Source organism: Falco cherrug, chromosome 13, assembly GCF_023634085.1.
Source record: "Falco cherrug isolate bFalChe1 chromosome 13, bFalChe1.pri, whole genome shotgun sequence".
Classification (NCBI taxonomy): domain Eukaryota; kingdom Metazoa; phylum Chordata; class Aves; order Falconiformes; family Falconidae; genus Falco; species Falco cherrug.
Genome location: NC_073709.1, coordinates 31780896 through 31804262, shown reverse-complemented (window position 1 = coordinate 31804262; position 23367 = coordinate 31780896). Strand labels below are relative to the sequence as shown.

The 23367-nt window shown below is 38.9% G+C and overlaps 1 protein-coding gene across 2 annotated transcripts in view; it reads left to right on the top strand.

The window, feature by feature from the left end:
- Positions 1 to 23367, top strand: part of FBXO11 (F-box protein 11) — a 79154-nt gene that overhangs the window by 33733 nt on the left and 22054 nt on the right. The window contains exons 2-9 of one of the 2 annotated variants that reach the window (XM_055726112.1): positions 5148 to 5275; positions 5391 to 5472; positions 12097 to 12238; positions 13570 to 13699; positions 14775 to 14858; positions 14939 to 15071; positions 20101 to 20207; positions 20306 to 20417. In XM_055726112.1, coding sequence (XP_055582087.1) covers positions 5148 to 5275; positions 5391 to 5472; positions 12097 to 12238; positions 13570 to 13699; positions 14775 to 14858; positions 14939 to 15071; positions 20101 to 20207; positions 20306 to 20417 — 918 coding nt within the window. Of the gene's footprint in view, positions 1 to 5147; positions 5276 to 5390; positions 5473 to 12093; positions 12239 to 13569; positions 13700 to 14774; positions 14859 to 14938; positions 15072 to 20100; positions 20208 to 20305; positions 20418 to 23367 lie in introns of both variants that reach the window. The other variant, XM_055726111.1, reaches the window with a different exon arrangement.

The following is a 23367-nucleotide window of genomic DNA, read 5'->3' as shown; positions in this document are numbered from 1 at the left end:
GGACTTTTTTGCCTTAGCAGTTTATTATTTCATTCCAAAATTGCACCAGTTCTACTGAAGACTGTACGATGAACGCTTGCTACTGTTGGAATTTGTTTGATAGGCAAGGTGAATTATGACTTCATTCAAATAGGTTCAGTATGGGTCAGTTTTTCAGTGGTGCTCTTCTAGGACCTACTCCCGGGTTGATATGGATTGCTCTATTCTAAAACTGGTTGGTTGTTTTTCACCATTCCCCCACACCCCCCAGTCTGCAGGAAAAGTTTCAGTGCTCTGTCTGTTTGGGAATACCTGCCGCCCCCAGCATTTTGCCTCTCTTGACTACAAATTCTTTTTTGTTTTGTCGTCTGTGTCCATCCACGTGTCAGTCCCCCCCACCATTTTAGGAAGATATGGAAAAACAGCACAAAAAAAAAAGTGAAATTGCAGTGTTGGAACTAAGTGGTTAAACACTACAGCTTAGTGTATGAGCTTCCTCCCTTGAACCCCCTGCCCCCCTTTCTCTTTTTTTCTGGTAAGAATGTATTTTAGGGGTTTTAAATACTTTTTTAAAAAAAAAAAAAACAGAAAAGTATTTATCAGCCTTGCTTTCTTTGCAACAGTTGTTGTTAACGTTCAAGATGACTTCTGGAAATATTATCTGAACACATGTAAGGTAGAAGTGAAACCACATGTGCATCTTTCTTTGAAGATGGTGCAAACATGATGAACCTTCTTTAGAAGTTAATTATATATTTTTTAATAAACTATTTTGATAGCCTTTGTCACTTTTTTGGTAACTTAGTGTGTTCATTAAACAAAGTTAATTGTGTACTCTTGACGTATACACTTAAAAGTATGCAATTCCATAGCATTTGTGGAAATATAAGACAGTCTTGATTGATTTTAGTAGTTGGCAGAGTGGCAGATTAATTTTTTCTTTCCCTCCTGGAAGTATTTGTGCTTACTGGTCTTTTGTGGGTGTTAAAGCTTGCAGTGTTACGGGTCAGGTTTCATGAACTGTTTTGAACTATCACATAAGATACTACTTAGTGACACTGACAGGTCACAACTTGCACTTAAGTTTTTAATTTTCAATAAGCATAATTTTTTTTCGAAACTGTACTATCTTACTGTACAATATAATTGGTGTAAAATATTCAGGTAAATATTTATTTCAGAGTAGACAGCTTAATTGAATCTCTTACAAACTGCAAATGTATTGATGGTTAAAACTGACAGCATCTGGCAGTCATTTCAGCAGGTGTTTGTATGAGGATATTAACACTACACACACATTCCTCCAAATATGTTTATTGACTTTTATACTTATACTGTCAACAAATGCAATTATAATGCTTCTATTGATGTTACTAGATGCAGTAGCTGATACTGTTACCCTTTAAAATAGTGGGGGTTTTTCAAAATATTTTGGAGGCAGTGAGGTTCTGTATTGTAGAATTGATTTTTCCACTTATAAGCAGGCATATATCTGTCATGCCAGTGTGTTTTTTTTTTAGGGGAGGATTTTCAAAATTCAGCTCTTGAAGTTCTTCTGCGTTACGAGTGCCTTGCTTGCTCAGGGAAGGGTAATGCATTTCCTGAAGACTGCACTCCTTTGAGGAGTATTGATGTGAAAGCTAGGCCTGTAGCTGGGTTGCTCTGTTCGGAGCTTACAGTGGAGCATCTGGAAGGCTAAAAGCAAGCACCGAGGCTATTCTGTTACAGATTGCTTAAGACTTTCAGGTTTCCTGGTAGTTACTGTCAAGTGAAACACTACACAGGCCACATTTAGAAAAATATTACCAATCGTCGTTCTTTCTGAAATGTTAGAAATCTATGTGGAGGCCGGTCAGCCCCTCAGAAGTGTGACAAAACCTGCTAGTAGAGAAAGAAGTCATTAACTCACCCGGCTCTCGTTATCCTTCTATAGCCAGCAAATTACCTGTGCGCAATTAGCAGGTTTGCAGCAGGGTCAGGCCAGAGGCTCTTGGTTCCCGAAGCACTCCTCTTTCCCAGTGAGTGCCGCCGTCCCGTGTGTTCCGTGAGCACCGTCGCTGGGTGTGATGTCCGCCGCCGTCCCGTGTGTTCCGTGAGCACTGTCGCTGGGTGTGATGTCCGCCGCCGTCCCGTGTGTTCCGTGAGCACACCACCACCTGGGCACGTGCCTGCAGGCCAGTGCTGCTCAGCAGTGATGGGTTCCTGGGCACCCTTCTGCTTCCCGAGCGCTCTGTGGATTCGTGCTCCCCTCCTGCCCTTTCCTCATCTTCCTCACCATTCGGATGGAAGAAGGGAAGTTTTTAATTCTTTTGATACCTGCTGTGAATCTGAGTGAATGTATGCATGTCTCTTGATGTCATCTGTGCCAGAAAAGTGATCTTTGAGCAGGACTCCTGCCATCCTCCTAAATCCACAGCAAGAAAATGAATACATTGCTGCTGTCTTTCAGCGTTCCAGTCAAACTGACCTTTACTTTCCTTTTCCCCCACAGGCTTCTGCCTTCTCTTTCCAGCAGTAATATGTTTTGTCCTTAGTGGCATCCACTGGTTTACTTCTAAGGACCTGACCTGGGGGTTGTCTCTGCCCTTTTCATCGCCTACCAAGGGATCAAAATTCTGTGCTTTGAGGGGCTTTTTTTCTTCCTCTGTCGTCTTTGCTCATTATGCTGTTGCTGTGTTTTATGTGGCAATTTTGAGCTATAGTACGGACTGTCTGGAACAAGGGGAAAACTCCAGCCGTTCTGACAGTCACGTTGTATCTTCAGTGCAAAATAGGGGAACAGGTTCAAGGCAAGATACTCTAGATCCCTGAGGAGCATGCATCTGGGGGATATTAGCAACAGAAATCACAATTACTGTATCTGATCTTAAGTAGAAATGGGGAGCACAAGGTATGTTTGAGTACGCTTTGGTGTTTTGCTATGAGTGCCTTGCTGCTCGTGGTGGCTGCTGAATTCCTCCTGGCAGAGCCCACTGCAGACCTGCAGCTCCTTTGCGGCTCTGGTGTGCAAGGGAAGGCTGGGAACACTCCTGTAGCAGCTCTCTCCCACCTGCTGATATCTTGTTAAATTGCCAGGGTATTTGCAATCAGAGATGAAAAGAAACAGGTAAAACTAGGCAACTGAATCGTGAGTATGCAGTGGGTCTGCTCTGGGGTCAGAAACCTCTTGCAGGTGCATGATGGCAATGTTGGGCCAGATGCTCCTCCACTGGAAAATGCTCTGCAGGTCGTTTATCAATATCCTTTAGGTTTTTTGCATAATGCATAAATACTTAGCCATAATACATAAATACTTAGCCTTCACAGGTAGAGGAGTATTCAGATGCTTACGAGGTGTGTTGTGTAAGTAGCAGACAGGGAGAGTGAGCTGAAATACGGAGGTCGCTCTGTTTTAAAAAGCGGTGGGTTTTTTTGATAGTCGTTTCACAGTTCACTTCTGTCCTTAGAAACCTGCGCTGTTGCTGCAGAAGGGGGTGGTGGCTCTTCCCAGTCATGTGGTCTCGTCCCTTCCTCATGGCTGTGCAGAGCTGGACCAGCTGCTGCGCTGGCGAAAGGCTAACTGTGGAGGTGGTACTCACAGGGTTAGTTTCCAGGTGGATTAATGAGCTGACGACACTCTCTTAGATTGCCCTGAGTTGACTGTTTGAAGCTGAACACATACCACCAGCTAATTTTGTTTTTACCAGCTTCTGTCCTCTATTTAGATGTCCTGGTAGTGTTGTGATCTGTTCATGATATGTGGCAAAGTTGGCAATTTATAGATACCTGCTAAAGTAGAAGAAAAACTGGGACAAGAAAGGAGCAGGAGGACACTGAAATAGCTTTTTCTTCAGAATTTTGTTGGTTTGCTGTCACTGATGTGGCAAATAGGGCTATGATGGCATGTGTAATCCTATATAAATGCAGTGTTTTGTAATTTATGTTAAAAAAAACCAACCAACCACCAAACAAAAAACCAACAACAAAAAACACCACCACCAACAAAAACCCACCAAACACAAAACCCTTAGGAAAATCATCAGATTAAAATCTTGAAGTGTAAGGGAATCTTTAGACCTTTTTAAATTGCTTTTCTTTGTTTTTTAAAGAGAGTGGTTTAATATTTGAAGGGTAGGGTGTTCCATGGTGGGCTGTTTTGGGGTTTTGTGTCGTGGGTTTTTGTGTTTTACATCAGTCTGTCTTCATGCTAATATACTCAGGAAAAGTGCTTACTTTACCGTATTTCTTTTCTGGCTATCACTTCTACATCATGTTTTACCCAGTTTAAAAATGAGAAAGCAGTTAAAAAGAAGTCCAAAATTATTTTCTCACAGTTAAGAATCTGCAGAAAGTATACCTCTTAAGTGGAGCTGGGCTGCAGCTTATTTTCTAAAGATGGCTTTTGTTCTGGCCTTTCTTAAATTCTTCTAACTTTATAATGTGATGCTAGTTGTAGGGTGTGCAGTGATAAGTTTCCTTGCTTGTTTCAAGGATGTTCAATAAATGTATGAACACAGAAGACTGAAACTCATGAATTAATAACCCTTAAAATTATGCTCATCAAGCTTTCTGTGTTTTTTTGTTTGTTTTTTTTTTTTTTTTTTTTTTTTTTTAAGTGGCAGGGAGAAAATATACTCTTACTTTTCTAAGTATAATTTAGGCAAACAGAATGTATGTGTTTAAAACTACCTCTTTTTTACTGAAGGATTTGTATTCTGGCCTGGGCTATTGCTGAAATGTTTAAGAAAAATCTGCCTTGAGTTTTGTACTAAATGCCATGTTTACCAAAGGATTTCTTGATAACATCTGGTTAATAATTGAAATTTCACTGTTCCTCGTTATGCTGATAGTGTTAGGTGAAACATTTGAGGTAATGAGGTGATAGAATTAGCACAGTGAATTATATGCTTGCAGAGAAACAGAAAGCCTAGGGTTTTGTGGTTTTGTTGGTTGCTTTTAAGCAGTTTTTGGTATAGCTGGTGTTTACATATGGAAAACATAAGTTACTTCATGTGTATGTTCTCATGTAACTTTATGCCATGTGTATTCTGAAGTTCTCTGTGCTCTAGCACTTCATCCCCAGCCTCCTGACTGGATGTACTGTGAAAATTTCTGCAGCATTTTTCTGGCATAAAACAAAACTACAGTTCCAATAAGCAAATTGCCTTTTTTTGTGTGTGTGTTGACAGATGATGATGTACCTGCAGATATGGTTGCAGAAGAATCAGGTCCTGGTGCACAAAATAGTCCATACCAACTTCGCAGAAAAACTCTTCTACCTAAAAGAACAGCTTGCCCTACAAAGAGCAGTATGGAGGTAACTTCTGTTTTCAATTGTAAAGTAAAGATTACTGTTTTAAGAATACAGAGTTAACTGATCGTTTTCATAAATTGCCTAATGACTCAACTAATTCTTATTAATTTCATTAAAGGGTGCCTCCACTTCAGCTACTGAAAACTTCGGTCACAGAGCCAAACGTGCTAGAGTATCTGGAAAATCCCAGGATTTATCAGGTAATAACTTTTTGTACAGAATAGGTGGTAGTGGGATCGGTGGAATCATTTTGAGTTCACACACACACACGCCACCCCCAAGCTTATTTTTCCTGTCTTGTTTTCCAACTAAGGAACAGTAGTGAAAACACAACTGCAAACTTGTTCTGAACTTCAAATTTGGAAGCATGATTTTAATCTGATTTTTTTTTTTTTAGAGTCTGGTCCTTCAGTCTTCCTGCTTCACTGCAGGCATGTCGGTTTGGGGGTTGTTTTTGGTTTTTTCTGTTTTGTGGCGTTTTTTATTCTCCTCAGAGCACTGCATAGTTGTATCCAAGCTACTGTTAGAAGCAGTAATGCTGTGATAGTGCAGTGCTCTGTCGAGGCTTATTTACCATTTCTCATATCGATGTATTGTTCCACTATATTGTTTAGAGGTAGTGTTGGTATGTCATTATAGCACTTCATTGTGGAGAGAGGGTGTGTTTATAAAAAATACACATATACCTGCTTGTATGTATTTCATACACATCTACAGTATATGTATGTTGTATAACACATTCATGCAATACATCTGTGTGTAACTATATTGTATGTTTATGTGTGTGTGTTCTATTTGGCACACATATCCTACTTGTTCTTTTTTCTACGTCATTTTTCAGTGTCTCTCTTTCTACCCCTTTTTGTCTCCTGACACGCTTTTTAGTTCCAGGGGATCTGCTGTCACTTTTCCCTGGAAAATCAACACCAGTGCTTGCCAACTCTCCTTGATGTGGTTTCTGTTGCTTTTCTTGGGGTTTTTTTTTAGTCCATGTCTCCCTTAACATAGTGAATTAAAACTGAGCAGCTGGCTGGCACAAGGCTTTGGTCCATTTTCATTGTTTCTGTTGAAGTCTGCTCTATCTGGCTTCTCACCTTCTCCACAGTGTATATTTCATCTTTCAAGTCCTCTGTCTCTTTTCTTTCTCCCTGTTTTATTCTCATCCTCCTCTGATTAACTCTTTTAATTTCAGCAACTGTTTAAGAATCATTTAACCTCAGATTTATACACTTGAAATAGCCAGAACAAACTGAACATCAGCCTGTGTCATCTACTTCCAGTTTCATTTCCTGATTTGATATCTGAAGCCTTGTGCAAAGTCGTCTTGTTATAATCTCGGCTTCTCTTGCCAGTTCGTAATTTCTCCTTCAAGGTCATTCACTTTTGACGCGTTCCTCATTACACTTTTACTTGCCTCCTTGCTTTAGTGAAGGTATGTAACTTTAGTCAAGTCCTGTGGTACAGATTGCAGCATGAATGTTGCTAATTTCCAAAGGAATTCTCCACACTTTCACTGCGCGTTCCTTTTGTTACATTCTTGAGTTCATGTGGGGAAAGTATGGGGATTGTGGAGGCTTCTCCAGCATGGAATTAACAGAGGAATTGTAAACAATGATTTTATAATTGTACTTTTAATAATGTATTCAAACCAGTTGCAATCTAACAAGGGAGTGTCCTTCTCTATCCATTTTGTATTTACCTCTTTCCCGGTATGGATAATGGTTAGTTTTTCTTTTCCCCATTGAGTTTTTGAAATATTCCTCCAGATTTGTACAAGCATTGATTGCGGTGAGATTTCTTTAGGGTTTTTTCCCCTGGTTTTTGTTAGCCTAGGTAATGATAGCTGTTGTGACTGAGTTGTAACCATGAGACTTTCTGGATTGTCATCAGTGAAGATTGTATATTGTCTTCTGGAACATATAGTTGTTTGTTTTAGAAATGTAGATGAAATGAAGGCATGGGACTAGAAACATAGGAAGATGTCTTGGTGGAGAACCATTCCTTCTTGTATGGACCTGAGGGAAATCTGCCAGAGATGGAAACTTTAATTGACTGGCATTTCTCCTTACAACTGGAGTGGAGCCATTAGTGTGAAAAACAGAAGACTATTCCTTATTTTAATACCGATTTCAGAATTAGTGGTGCCGAGAGAAGGCTGCTATTTCAAATTGTAAGAAAGAAAAGAAAATTGGGCTTAGATACTGTCAAGAAGAACACATTAGACTTTTGAAATATTGACATGGTTCTCTTTCTGTTATTTGTAAATCTGTCCTCCGGTGGACAATGAGTTCTTCAGTCCTGAGGTGGAAAGATTAGTGAATATACAAAAATTTTGATGAGAAAGCTACACATAATAGAAAATATGTAAATATTTTTTCACTTAAACTCTTGTAAGTAGAAAACCAAAACATGAAGAAACAAAAAATTTAGATAAGGAAAAAGTTATAGTTATGATGGGGCTGTGCTGCTTGCATCACAATTGACTGGTGCGTTTGATTGACATCTGTGGAAAATATTTACAGCTTTTAGATCTTACTGATATAAATATTTGTATCATATGCTAATATAATACTTACTGATTTACAGAAAGGTTTAAATTCAGCATATTCTGACTGTTGCTTTTACGTTACCTGAACTGTAAATGTACGCTACTGTTTACTGGGATATTTCAGTCTTCAGTTATACTTGTCTCCTCATGTCATTTTAATCCAGGGTTTTAATTATTTGACATACTCTTCCTTTTTGTTTATTACTGCGTAGGTTTTTTCCTTTCTTGCTTTAAGATCACTATATTTGCATAGCTATTACTGGCTAGTGTTGCTGACTTTTAATACTCTGGAAGACCAGTTCAGGGACAAGTAATGTCTGTCTTTTCACTGAACTCCAGAGTTGCAGTAGATACTGAGACTCTGGGCTACTGCATTGCTTGTTGGTGGTTCCATACATTAGGTACATGCACAGCTTGTAGTTCACAGAACTTAATGCCTATTTAAATTTACTCTTGACTTTTCCTGTTGATTTAAAGGATATTTTTCCAAGAACACAACATAATATGTTTTCTGACATATTTCAACTTCTTAACAAGAAAATATTTTTACTAAAGGCCTCCTTAAGGAACAAAAGCTATGTTTCTCCACTAAAATGGACAGAAATGTATCTGTACAAGATATAATTTACAACTCAAGATTCATGAGATAGCGTTCTTGGTGTCTGTACGAAGAAGGTAATTCGCTTTCAGGCAGATTTCCCTGCCCTTTGTCTTGGTATTACTGTACTAGTTTCTGTCTATTAAATGATCAAAATTGAAACTGAATTAGCTTCATGTATATCCTGTGGAAACAGAATGACATAACGAGATGTGTTTCTAATTTTCAGTTGTCTAATATATTAACACTTTATTAAAATCATAAATAGTTCAACTGACAGCTTATGTTAGGGCAAACATAAAGATTGGTGATGACCTCTTGCACTTTCTTATTTTTGTCTCTTTTTAACACTTACTTGGAAAACTGACAGTTTCTTAAGAGCGTGCATTTGGTGCTTAACCTTCACTTTGTCAATAGGCACAGAACCGTCAGGAGCAGCAGCACACCAGCCTTTCTGATTTGGTGGCCAGACAAACCTTTAAAACTGTTCTGGCTTATTTTTGTAAACTGGGAGGAAGAACATATTGAATGCATTCTTGCTTTGACAGATTACTGAAAGATACCCTAAATATGAAGTGTGATTTTACGAAACAAAAACATGGAGTTCTTTCTTGAACCCAGAGGATGTTTAAGTCTTCACATTAAGAAGCAAATTAGGTTTTTCAAATTTTACTGAAGAATTCCACCTAGTAATCGCTGTGTCAGTGATTTGAGTGGAGAAAAAAAATCTTAAATCAACCCCTTCTTCTTAATTGAGCAGAAGGGCAACATAAATTAAATCTCTCACTTCTGCAGGATTTTGGAAAAAGGTTTGGGTAAGGATAGTCAAACCACCTGTAAAATTATCATATTCATTTTTAAGCAGCACTTAAGTTTCCAAGTAAATATATCCTGAAAAACTGACGGGGATGTAGGGTTTATTGTGGCTTTTTTTTCCCTTATTTTTTCTTTAATTGGAAGATATTTTTTTTTGACAATTTCTAAGTTGGTCCCTGCCCCATGCAGTGAGGGAACACATCTGGATTTCAACTTCCATTTTGAGATAAGACCTAGGGAGAAAAATGGGAATATGAACTGTTAAGCAATGGGAGGCACTATACCATGAACTTCCCTCTTCGGTAAAAAATTAATTAAGGTCCTAGTATATACAAACGTGAAGGCAGAAAAAATTCTGCACGTTGTTTAGGAAAGTAACTGATTGTCTTGGGAAGAAGATCAAATTGCGTACCTTGGGGATTTCTGTGTTAAAAGCAGAAGACAGGTTGTGGGGGGCTTGTGAGGATGTACTGCCTTGCATTCTGAACATCACATTTCAGCTTGTAAGCCAGCAGAAGAGTGAACCTCCATATCTAACTGGAAAGCTACCAGAAAAAGATGAATTCAGAAGCAGTGTCCAATTATCCTGTGATGCATTTCAAGGGTAATTAGGACTGTAGAATGAATTGCTGCTGCCTGATAGACGCAGGAAAGAACCTTTCTATTTCCAGTGGAAAAGGATCTTTTTAAAAACCAGCATTGATCATGTACGTAACTTTTTTTTAGTGATGCCCAGCCATGCTCACCTTATAGACTGCTGGTATATGGTCCCCAGACTTAGGGTTCCCCAAGTGTCTTGAACATAAGACCTTTCCAGACTACTTGGCTTTTTCTTAGTTTTGCTAACTTACTGGCTGCTGAAGTGGGGGGTGGGGGTGAGTTTGGTTTTTTGTTTGTGGGTGGCTGGGTGTTTGGGTTTTTTAATACATTTTTTAATCTGGCCTTAATAATACTGCTGCTGAAGAGAGTATCTTGGCCAGCTTCCGGACATTCTTTCCTGTCTCCTTCCTTGTGCTTATGCTAGCACTTCTGTAGCTTGCTGTGAACTGCAACAAGGCACTGATCCATAAAAAAATCAGTTTGGAGAAGGATGGGTAAGGATGAAGAGGAAAAAAGTTCTGGTTTATTCTGTCCACGATCAGTACTAGCAACCCAAAGGATACTTAGGGAGCAAATAGCTATGGGCATGTGAAGCGGTGACACTCATCCTTTTTGTACAGCATAGATTTTTGTTGATTAAAGTGGCATGTACCTATACCTTGTGACTGTAAGCTGTGTTACTGTTGAGAGTAGCCATCAGTCAGTTGGGTAAATGCCTGCCTAGCATCTTAGTGGAAATCAGTATTTGTGAATAACCAGGGTGACATTCATACAATGGGGAAACAGGGAACAGGTTCAGGGAAAGTCAGTAATATTTCAGAATTTCTGCTAACTGATCTGACCACAGATGTAAGCTTGACATCCTGGGAAAAAAGCTGTAATTGGTTCTCTCATAGTACACTGGTTCTGGTGATATGGTCTGTAGACCACAGTTTAGCATCTTCATAAAAGCCACAGTTCTGGTCCTTGCAATTCATATCTTCTTTCTCTTCTAGCTAGAGCTAATGTAGTTTTTTGTGCAGCTTGGCCCAGGGAGGACTTGGGGCTTACCTCTTTTTCTTTTTCTCTTGTGTGTGTGTGTGTGTGTCTGTGTGTTTGTATAATCTCACGTGGACACTATTTTTCAGAATATTATTCCCTCAAATTTAGCAGATCATCTTTCTGAGGGTCACTTTAGTAGTCTTCCTGTAGTAGCCAAAATCATGATCCTATTGCTCCCTAGGTTCAGATGTTCTAGGAAAAAATGAATAATGCAAGAGGCATTACATGGATGTAATTGTATTATGAATGTAGCAGGAGTTTTTAATGCCTTGCGTACAAATCCTCTGAACTTTGGAAGCTGTCCTGTACAGTTCTGCCTGAGGAAGGATCCCAAAGACAATAACCAAACAAGTGACCTGTGCAGACAGATCTCTGCTGTGAGGTTACCTGCCACAGAAGGGTCTGGTGAGAACACGAGCGACAGCTGGGGGTTTCCTATACGATCTGTTGTATGTAGTGCACGTGTGCCCAGGAGCGGGGGGTTAACGAAGTGCACTCGGCATCTCCACACAATGGTACGGGAATGCCGCTTTCTCAGACCTCTCTCAAGAAATACTTCTGGCAAGGGTAATGCTTCCTCTGGCTTAGATTTTTCATTTTAAAAGAAAGAGCATGAATGGGAGTTAGTGGAAGGGAGGAGACTTTGGAATTGTTGCTGGCTACTGGTTTCCTGCATCCCAGACATCCCTTCTCCCAGTGTGTTCATTGTGGGAGAACAAGGGAGTTTTGCTAGTAGCTCTTCCAGACAGTGATTATTTCTGAGTAAATTCTTTTGTGTTTGAAAACATTTGCAGAGATTCTGACTTTGGGGCTGTATTATTATTATTATTATTATCCTATGGATAATGTGGGTTAATTGAACCACAGTGAAGCTAATAGCAGTGAGGAGCCAGTATATCTGGAACGTGCACAGTAGCCTACTTAATGTCTGCAGTTGTATGCAGACTGATTCCTCCAGTACAAAAGGTGAACTAAAAAGTTTTGAAAGAGGACTTGAAGCCTGTAACTCCTACCTGACTCCAGAGTCAACTATTTAGCTCTTTTTTTGCCTTTAGATTTAGATGAAAGGAAATTTTTTTTTTTAAAAAAAAAAAGTTCCTTTGAGATCATTGACATTTTAAATGGGACTCATTCAAATGGCAAGTTGGTGATCTGTTTTGGTCAGGATTTGGGCTGGTTAAATATGTCGATAATCTCACATAGATTACTGTTTAATAGCAGCACCTGCAGAACAGTATCTTCAGGAGAAGTTGCCGGATGAAGTGGTTCTAAAGATCTTCTCCTACCTGCTGGAGCAGGATCTCTGTAGAGCAGCTTGTGTGTGTAAACGCTTCAGTGAGCTGGCTAATGATCCAATTTTGTGGTAAGTGAAAAGCTATTCCTCATTATCTTGAGAAATGCTGGATGTGCAGCAGGAGATGCCAGTACAATAGAAAAATTGAAATGTTGGTTACAATTAGTTAGATTAAAACCAGTTGTGTTTTAGTATGTCTGGTTTACTTAAGCATTATTTGTTACTTAGGAATAGCTGGTTATGTGTTAAACAGTGAAACTTCTGACTCTCTAGTAGTGTAGATACTAGTTAAATAACAGCTCTTTTAAAAAAGATTTTTAAATCTTTTTTTAAATATACCTTCAGTAGCTACTCCTTTCCTTCTTCCTCTTCAAAGTTTTTCAGGCTACTGTGGGGATTGTGTTACTTGATGCAGAAGAAACAACACGTTTTTTAATATTAGATGCAAGTTTTGTCTAGTGTTAATTAGATTTTTGTGTGTATGTTTATTTCATTTGATTTTTTGTTTGTTTTGTTTAATGGTTGGATAGTCAGGCTGTTTTCCCTCATGAATCCACCCTACCTCTGGGTTTTTGAGAGCTTGGATAAATGGGATCTAAATTATCTGTAATTTTTATAAGAGAAAAAAATCACATTTCTTAGGCTGTTTTTTTAAAAAAAAAATTTAAGACTAAAAGAAAAAAAATTGAATATAACATCATTAAAATCCCACCCCCTTCTTTTTTTCCTTACTGTCCTAAAGACAGTTCTGGGGATATCTTGTCAGATGAAGTACACCTTCTGAGATTCAGTGGCATCCTGTAAGTCTGGGCTTAATATCAGCACACTCAGACAGTGCAATTTTTTGTATTCTGGCACTAATAAAAAAATCCAGTTGTGTGCTGTTTCATTCTTTTTAAGCCACTGTAATCTGTCCACTGATTAACTCTTTTTGAAATACAGTGCATCGTTTGTTCTCCATGAATGCATTTTTTCAGCCTTTTTTTTTTTTGCCAAGGTGAGGAAGAAGTGGTAGCACGCTTTGTCTTAAATTTTCTTATGGTACTAGCTTTTGTAAGTGTTAAGGCAGTGCCGTAGCTGATGTGCAATTAGACTCTGATTCCACACACAGTGTAACTAACTGCTTAAATTTCTTCATGAAAATTACATGTTGAGAACTCTTTGCTTGGATCGTGAAACGCATGTCAAAATTTTTTCTTAGAAAAACAGCAGTCAGTCCAACAGAAAAATTGTTGTGGAAATGTTTTTAAGTGGTTGTTACTGATCTTGGTCAAAATCACTGTCACAGACTGGCAAATGCTTTTGGAAAAAACCCAGTTTCTAACATTTGGCGTTACATTCAAATGAAAGAGTAATCAGAAATACATTAATTTTCTTTTCTGCTTGACATTTCTGCTCAGGAAAAGATTGTATATGGAAGTATTTGAGTACACTCGTCCAATGATGCATCCTGAACCTGGTAAATTTTATCAGATTAATCCAGAAGAATATGAACATCCAAATCCCTGGAAAGAAAGCTTTCAGCAACTGGTAACGATAATATTCATTTATATTCCAATTTAAAGGTGATTTTATAAAAGCAAAAACCTCAACTTCTGAAATGTGGCTGACAATAGTAATTATTTTGGTTTTAAACTTTAAATAAGATGATGGGACTGAGGAGGTGGGAAGAGATATTCCTGTTGTGTTATGCAGTAGGGGAGTATCTGAATTTATTTCCTGTTTTGAGGCACACTTTAGAGAGACACATCATGGTAAAGTGGAATGCTTGAGCATCCAGCTCTCCTGTCTTGGGTTTGCCTGGTGTTTTGCATCACTGAAATCCCGTGGAAGAGATTGTCATGATCTGTGGCACACAAATAAACTTCAAATATATTGTTGTCGTCATATCTTACTAAACCAGTGTGCATGCTACTTATCAGATTCATATGCATCTTCCTCTAGTAAACCAAACAATATATTGATAATATCACTTAAGCTTAGCGATTTGCAGCTGACATGACTGGAGCTAAACAAGTTAGCTTTAAGGTGCATGATTGAACCTCTAATCCAAAGTGTCAAAGGTGTTGTAAGGATGGCTGGGCATGATATTTGAAGAACGTAAGTAAGGGAAACAGATACTGAGGTGAGTGTATTGTACAGTGCTGTGTGTAATTGGTTCATGAAATTCTGAAGCTTGTTGAGGACAAATCTTTGACTTGGTGTCTTTGTTCAGTACTCACTCAAAAGTGAAGGCACAGGTTTCTTTTTTCCTTGCTGTATAAATGCAGTTTGTTTTGTGGCAAGCGGCTAGAAAATAAAAAGGTAGAAATTAGAATGCTGTGGAGTGGATAAGGTGTGTGAACATTTTCAGTCACTTCAGAGGCTTCTGGCTGTGGAAGTAGGTTAACCTCTTGGTTTAGTTGATCGCTCTTAGGCTCAGACTAGTCTTGATGTTGCCATTTCAAATTGGTTGCCTAATTTGGGAGGTCAAATATGATCCTTAGTTCCTGGAACAAATGGGTATCAGCAAATGGCTTATTAATTAGGGGTTTAGTAGGTCTCATCTGTGCATTCAGATCCACCTATCTGCAAGCTTATCATAAAATAACTTTCCTTGTTTCAGTACAAAGGAGCGCATGTAAAGCCAGGTTTTGCTGAACACTTCTACAGTAATCCTGCAAGATACAAAGGAAGAGAAAATATGTTGGTATGTTTCTAAAGCTGTTCTTAAGAATATCTATGTATCTTTGCGTGGATATTTCTCTAAACTTGTCCCTTTTCTTCTAGTATTACGATACCATTGAGGATGCTCTTGGTGGAGTTCAGGAAGCTCATTTTGATGGACTTATCTTTGTTCACTCTGGTATATATACTGATGAATGGATATATATAGAATCTCCAATCACCATGATCGGTGCAGGTATTTAAACAGAGATCCGATTTGTCTCCAAATATGATTTGTGTTAATTACACCTTAATTACAAAGATATTATGGTGCATTAAATACCCAGTACAAATGCCAGTCTTTCTGTACAAGTGTCGCCAAAGTAACTGATGCTTCAGACTGAAGTACCATTGTCTGCGTGTTAGTTCTTGGAATAATTTATTTATCTCTTCATTTCATTAGGAGAAAAAAACCTGAATTTGTCAGAAAGTATACACAGTTACATGAGTGCAGTTGAAATTTTGAGGTGGTTCTTAGGAAACTTGTGTATATATAACCTATCTCCAGAGTAGAATCCAGCAGTGAGAGCAAGCCCAAATTAGTATCTGTCCCATTTTTTTCAGCATCATAATTCCGTCTCGAGGAAGAAAATGAGAGCATCCAGCAGAAAGATTCTGAGACTGGAGGTTCTTTCTCGGCTTGTCTCCCAACTAGCCCCTCTAAAGGAGAACCTTAATGGAGAAGGAAATATGACTTTCAGAATAGGAATGTTTTAGGAAGTTGATAGAGTACACCTGGCTGCAAATTGTGGTGCTTGTGAAGCTATTTGCTTTTCTTGACCTACTGTGAATATGCTGATCCCTGGTAGCACATGGCATAGTAAGACTGTCTTACGGTCTGTGGTGACCCAGAAGTGAATTGCCTGCTGCCTGCTTTTTCTGAGATATTGTCTGTGTTGGGTTTTTTTGGGTGGTTGGTGGGGTTTTTTGGGTGGTGAGTTGTTTGTCGTGGGAATTTTTTATGGTTTTGGGGGGGCTTTGTTTTTTTGTGGGTTTTTTTGTTTGTTTTTTAAAAAGTCCTTTTCAGTTATCTATCTGTTCTGCATAACAACTGTTTTGTTGTTGAGTGAGCCTGTTCTGGCACTTCTTGCCTGGGTTTTGCAGCCTTGGCAGCGAGAATAGCTTTGAGCAATGCAGTCAGAGTGTTTCCAGCGTTAGTCTTAAAACTTGTCCCTGCAGAGCTGCAAGATGCAGCTGCCTTAGTATGTTGGTTTGTCAGTTCATTACTACGTTTCTGAAGCTAACGTCTTGAACATCCCTACTTACAGTGTTTTGGTTTGTGTTGTGGAGCACAAGCTGGATTCTTTTTGGATGAGACTAATTTAAGAGATGTGTTCCTAGAATATTCTTACTGCACTCCAGTGGTTGGTGTATGTTCAGTCAGAGGGACCAGGTTAGGACTAGTCCAAAGTCACAGCATCTTCTACCCTTGCTGCCCCACAACAGATGCAGCATGGATGTCTGATCCTCAGCACTATTTGGCTCTGTAGTACCACTCATGTTGCACCGCAGTGCTTGCTAATGCAGACGTGGCCTTAGACAAATGACAAAATACCCCTGGCTTCTGTTTTGGATAGAGGATGGCAGTAATAGATGCCAGTACAAACAGGGCGAGTCATATTCATGGAGTGTTTAAAATCCAGAAGAAACTGGATCAGCCCTGTCCTAAGATAATTTCTTAATTACCTCATGAAACTTGAAACGACATCTTTGATGTCTGGTTAAACTTCTGCATGTTCTCTGGTTCCTTTTAGATTTTGAAAGGCCCTATGCTTTCCCTTGCACTGGAATTAAGTTATTCAGAAAAACAGTTATCTTAACTACAGTTCTTTAAAAGCAAGGGATCTGCATTGTGTATTTTTGTAACACAATAGCTGTCTTGGGGAACAAAATCTCCAGGAGGAATCCAGAAATGCTAGATGTATTTACATTTTCGTTTCTGGCACTGCTGACTTTTTTGCTTCCTCAGACTTTCTCCACTGAATGGTGAGTGACATTGCAGAGGGAGTCAATTTTCATTTGTCTGGAAAAGAAAACAAATTAAAGTGAACCACTAAGCCTTGGAGAACTACCTCTTCTCTGTTCAGTCTGGCATGCTTTTTGGAATGGTAGGATTAAGGCAGTACCAAATCTCACCGCAGTTCTACTCAAATTTCTTTAATAGTTTCTTCTGCTGACTTCTTCTTCAGGACAGCATTATTAGAAAGGCAGCTTTACATACCTCAAGCTTTTAAGAAGCTTCTGCTTTCTCATATAAGCAACATGTTCTTAGAAAATAGCACCTGGTATTCTAGGTTTGTTGTTCTGTTTAATTTTGGGGTTATTTCTTTCTTTCCTTAAATCTAGGGGAAGGAGTCGGGTTCAGGAGAAAGCCTCTGGATGTGTTACTAGTACTGTGGCTTATCTGAACTGTCAAGTAAGAAGCTAGGGTAGAGGTCCTGTAAGAAAATTGATGCATCTGGTTCAGTGAACAAATAGCTGTGAATTTCTTAAAGGAATTCTACTTTGCATGCTTGGGGAGGGGGGGGCAGATCACTGCATGAATACAAGCCCTCCGTGGAGTGCCCATCTCACTCAAGATGTGAAGTCTCTCATCTTAGTAGCTGGGTTTCAGCATACAGACATATGTCCTGATCTGAGAATCTTCACTGAATATGTGCGTGTTCTGTATTTTAGGAGATACAGCTTTCATTCTTTCACTTTATTTTCCATTTGACATAAACAATGTGCCAGTAAGTGCAAAAGAGATTATCGAAGGATTTTCCAGTCAAGAAAAAAATTAGTAAAGCCAATAAGAATTATTGTGATTTTAAGAGTAGAAAAATCTAAAATGATAAAGATGGTCCTAATTAGGTGTTTTTTAACTTTTAAGTGCAGGAGAACTTCCATATGCCTGTACTCTTCTTTAAGTACCCGTTCTGCATCTTTGAATTGAAAATTGTGCTTTAGACCAGTTTAGAGCTGTGTTCTTTACTGTAGATTTTACAGACTGCAAGATCTGAAAGGGCCTCAGCATTTTTTGACTGGTACAATGGAACAAGGTCGCAACTATTTCCTGAAAAATCTGGTTATTCTTCTGTTAATGCCCTGAAAAGTGAAATTGTTTTATTCCTTTTGAGGACTAAAATAATTCCGAGGCAACATCCAGTTAATTTTTAATTCTTTAGGCACTCCATTATTGTAGGCTTTCTGTTAATTTTTTTCTAAATGGTCTCATCTTGGTCCTTAAACTGAGTGTGAATTCTGATCCCATGGAACACAGCTCCCTTAGACTTCAGCAAACAGACTTCTTGAGAACTATGTTTTGCTTGATTACAAAATTAGGGGCCGTTTTCTTTTCTTCCCCTTTCTTATGCTGGTTTCTCTCTTCTAAAGTGGTCTAAGCCAAAAGCTGAAATACAGGTATTTCTCTGAGTAATTCTTTTGCAAAGACTTAATAGGATGTGTCACAGGGTTTCTCTGATGAATTTCATAAGAAGCCAATGCTTGAGCTAGTCCCCTTCCCTCCTCAGCCTTTTCCTGGGGGTGGATCTAAACGCAGTGGTGTTAGTAATTGGCATGTTCCATAACGGGCATCCTGGGACCTCCCAAACTCAGAGACCTGTAAAGTAACTCATGTGCTGAGAGGAAAGAGATGTCTGTAGAGAACATCATCCAAGTGCACGGCGAATGCCTCCAAGCACGATTCCACGAATCTCTGCTTTGTTTGACAGTTTCAGAGCATCCATTGTGAAGAGCAATTCCCCCCCTGCCCCTTCCCCAAAGGGAACGCAGTTCTGATATTAATTTATGGCTCTTATTTCCTGTTATAAGGGTTCCATTTATTTTCTGGTTTTGGTTCACCTGCAATACCGTGTCATTCTTTCTCAGGGGGTGAGGTATACAGATGTGTGTATGCCAGCGCATTTGCACTGGCAAATCTATATATTTTTATTTCTATATATTATATATAAATGTTACTAGACCACAGAAAACGATTTTGTATGATGACACAAATCCTCATCAAAGCCTCTTTTAGTTGTTATCTAGTACTAAGTGAATAGTGGTACGAAGAAGAGCTAGACTACCTTAAAATATTTGCAGCTCTGCAGCAATGAAAGCAGAGATCTGGCTTTTAGATAGTGAGAACAGGCTGGATAATGATGTAAATGTTGCTTCATTCTGACTGGCACCTCTCTGCAGAAGTGATAAAGAACAGGACATACCACTTGTCTGTACTAGTGTCAACAGACAACAGAAAGATCTGCTCATAAGAAATCCTGTGAGTAGGCTCTTCAATAAAATAGAGTTTAAGGCAGATGTCTGGTCACGTTTGTGTGTGTTGAGTTGGGAATGGTTTGAAATTCCTATCAGATAACTTACCTGCTATAATATGTGAAACTTCCATATTTACATTTTGTCTATTGAGAAGGCTTCTTCTGGCTCGCATATTTAATGCGCAGTTTTGAATCTAACAAAACTGTCTTCCTTGTATATGCATCATTGAATTTGTACCAACGTAGGGCTGGCGTTACCTTGTACCCCCTCTGCTGGCTGTTACCACACCAATGTAAACATTTCCTTCCTCTGCATTAAGGGTGAAGAACAGAGCAGAGCCTTGCTGCTCACGCAGGAAATCAACCTGCAGGTTATGGGAGCTTGCAGACAAACCGCTTTCAAACCTTCTGTACATGCTTTCAGAAGTATAGTTTAGTCTAATTTTAGGTGTTCTTCTAAAGCATAATGAGGATATAAATTCAAAACTCTGAATCTTCCATTTGAGAAGTGTGAGGAGGTCACTCATAGGTCGTGAGCAGATTACGAAGTAGTTGTTTAATTTGGTTCAAATTAGTGATGGAATGTATGTGTTTAGCTTGAATAAAAGGGTTTAGAGTACCAAAATAAATTGTACTTAGTAACAGAATTATAGTGCTTCTGGACTGGTACCCATGTTTAAACTGTTAATTCGGTTTGTAATAAGTAGTAGTCAAAAACTAGCTCTGTACAAGAGAAGATTTTTCTCGTGGTACTAGATACTAAATTGGTGCAAGATTGTCTTAGTTAAAGACTGGTTTCTTCATTGTCTTTGAAACCTTGTGTTTTAAGATTCTTCTGATGTAAAGAATGTATGTGCCAAGAGTAGTATTCATTTTCCTTCGTTGCTTTGAAGAGAATTCTGTAAATCTTTTGAGGATTTTTTTTTTTTCGGTGGCATAAACTAAGACTCAATTAATGTCTTTTTACAGCACCTGGAAAAGTAGCAGATAAAGTTATAATAGAAAACACTAGAGATTCCACCTTCGTTTTTATGGAGGGTTCTGAAGATGCCTATGTTGGATATATGACAATCAGGGTAAGATTCTCAAACTTTAGCAGAGCTTTTAATCATTTCATTTTAATGCCTAAGCAATTAAATAAACACTACGCTTCTGTATTGTCTGTCTTTTGCAGTTCAACCCTGATGACAAATCTGCTCAGCACCACAATGCACACCACTGCTTAGAGATTACAGTGAACTGCAGTCCAATTATAGATCACTGTATTATTCGAAGTACTTGTACGGGTTAGTAGGCTTTTTATTGTTTGAAAGTAACACTGTTGAAAGGTACTAAACTAACCAGGACACATGGAAGCAGCACACGAATTATGATCACTATTGACATATTTCAATTTTTGATGCAGGTGTTTAATGCAGGTTTGCAAGCCTTGAAGTGGCATTATTACAGTGACGTCTTTCTATCCAAGACTTTGTGATCTTGTCTACTTGGTCTTCTATTGGAATCAGTTTGGAGACTCAGGGCAAAGAGTTTAAAACCTGGAAAGTGACACTTAAAATTGTATACAAACTTACCTGGTTTTGGTATATATATATAATTCTAGCTGGCAGGAGAGGGCTTTTGAAGGGGACACATGTGGCACTTGTACGTTAGGTTCATTGCAATATGCCATATTGGGATTGATGGTATTAAAACAGTCATGAGCTGTAAATGCTAAGCGAAGTTCACTTTCCTGTCAAGAGCAGAATGACTTTACATACTCCAAGTATGAGTTCCTAGCAATACAGACAGAAGAAATGCATAGTGTGGAAAGTTAGACTCATTTCACCATCAGAGATAATAAGGAATCCTGCTGTGGGGAAACATTGGTAGTCTAGATTAAGGAAAGAAAGGGTCAGAGGCAGTGGAGGTGAGAGGCTGGATGGCAGTTCACAGTTGTTGGCAGGAAGACATGGCAGTCTGCAGTCGCTAGACTCAAGACGTGGCAAGCTTAACGTGTTTGAACACAACCAGGTGAAACGGAGTTGTCAGAAGAGGGACAAGACAATTAAGATACTGTCTTTGCATGGAAATGGCAACGTGAATTTTATATACCTAAGTTCAGCTAGTGAAATGGGATGGATCTACACAGCAGAATGTGCATAAAGGTTGCTCAGCTCAACGTGAAGGCAAGGAGACAAGGAGATCTTAAACTAGATATAAAACCTGCACTTTTCTGGTACAAACTATGGAGGAGGGAATTCTGCAGGGAACCATAATAAGAACAGTGGAAGCATTCCTTGTCTGTGTCTTGTAGAGGAAGAGACGCTTGCTCTTGGGGGTTTCAGGCTATAAAGCTGTACAGTTCTGGTCAAGGCACCTCTGTGCTTCACATCACCACCTCTTTTATTGGAGACCTATCAGCTAATATGTGGAAGTGTTAAAAATGGAAAAAAGAGGAACAAAGGACAGCTAGCTGCTCTCAGTATCTAGATTTCTTTGTTTAATGCTAAATACTGGGAAACTGAAGTATACAAAGAAAATTTGTTCTGGAAGTTCCTATGTACCAATATTGGGGACCCTGATAACAAATCAGAGTTGTTTCTTGGATCACGTTCAGTTTGGTTATAAAAATAGGTTGAAGAGCTGCATGGCTTCATGTTGAAACGTGCTCATAGGTAAGCTAGTAGATCTTGATGTCTTTGAAAATTTTTTGTTAAAACTAAGCTTTGGTAGTTCTTGTGATGACCACTTTTCATTATGGAAGGCTGTTCCTAAGAATTCTGAACTTTTGCCCTCTCCACTATTCTGGATTTCTGAATGTTTGCTGCATTGAATTGTTGCTTCTTTTCCCCACAGTTAAAATTTCTTGTCAGTCTGGGGGGCTGTGTAGGCTGTGCTATCATCATCACTTATTGATTATTAATTTTTATTGACTTCAAGTCCTGCTCAGCCTTGCTATAACCTACTCAGGAAGTACTGAGTGCATGTAAAAAGGCAGGAAGAATGGCAGTCTGCCAGAAAAGGCATTTACTGTTTCCAAGTCAATGACATCTCTGAAATATTGATCCATAAGCATTCAAAATCTTTCCTAGCACATGCTTGATACCCTTTCTGTGGATCTCCTAATTGCATTAAAGCATATTTCTACATTATGTCATGTGTAAAGCTCTTAATGTATGTAATATGTAAAGGTGTGAGCTATGTAAGTGCTAGTGATTTAAGCTGGAGGTCTACTGCTGCCAATCCAAAGCCTCTTTGAATTATTTTAAAATGAAGTTTAAATGGCAAGATCCTGAGCCCAGAGGTTGTATTGCATCCATTCTAGAGGAAATCTGTATTAGTTTTCACCTTGATAGATAAAAGTAGTAGTGGATGGCAACGTGCCTTTTTGAAGTATTGCTTAAGTGTGTGCAATCGTTACATTCTGGGTAAACAAAATAAAACCTAAACCAGTAGTACATGTGCTTGATACTGGAAAAGGACCAATTTCACACAAACAATAATGAAGTCCAGTGACGTGAATCAGAATATAAAGATTGCTTTCACTTAAATAAGCAAAATGTGATAGAGGTATGCTTTTAAAACATCACAGTGGGTTCCCAAAAAATCCACGTCTCCTTGGTATCACCAAAAGAGGTAGAGGAAAGAGGGTGAAAGCAATTATGAAATACAAGAAAGGAGAAGTTATTAGCAATTAATATAAGTAGGAAACTGGGAATTGCAAGAAACCGAGACACACACCCCACCTCACCCAGACACCCCAACAAAATATTCCTGACCCCCAGAAGGAAACTGATAAACAAGACAAGATGTAAGATCTGTCTAGAAGAGACAGTCCTTGTGTCTCTTCTTTGGGAACGAAGGTGGTTTTAGCAGTGATGCTGATCAATCATAGAATGGAAGAATTCGAATGGCAAAGTGTTGTGTAATTTTTGTTCCATATTTAATGAGAATAGGCAGGAATGATAAATGTGCTCGTACCCTAGAGGGATAATGAAATACGTTCCATTCTTGACAGTAACCGTGGATGAGGTTAAACAGCTGTAAAAATAGACGTTCTAAAATCGTGCAGGAGTTTAAAAAGAACCGGCCAAGAAATCTTCTGGGCTCCTATTATGTATCATCAGTAACTTGAAACCTGGGTGAGAGGTGTATGTCCCTGGGGCAGGGGGGAGACTAACCAGAATGAAGTACGGCAGGTAGTGCTGCCTGTTGATCCTGGGCAGAATAACGAGAGAGTAAATGTGGGGGGTT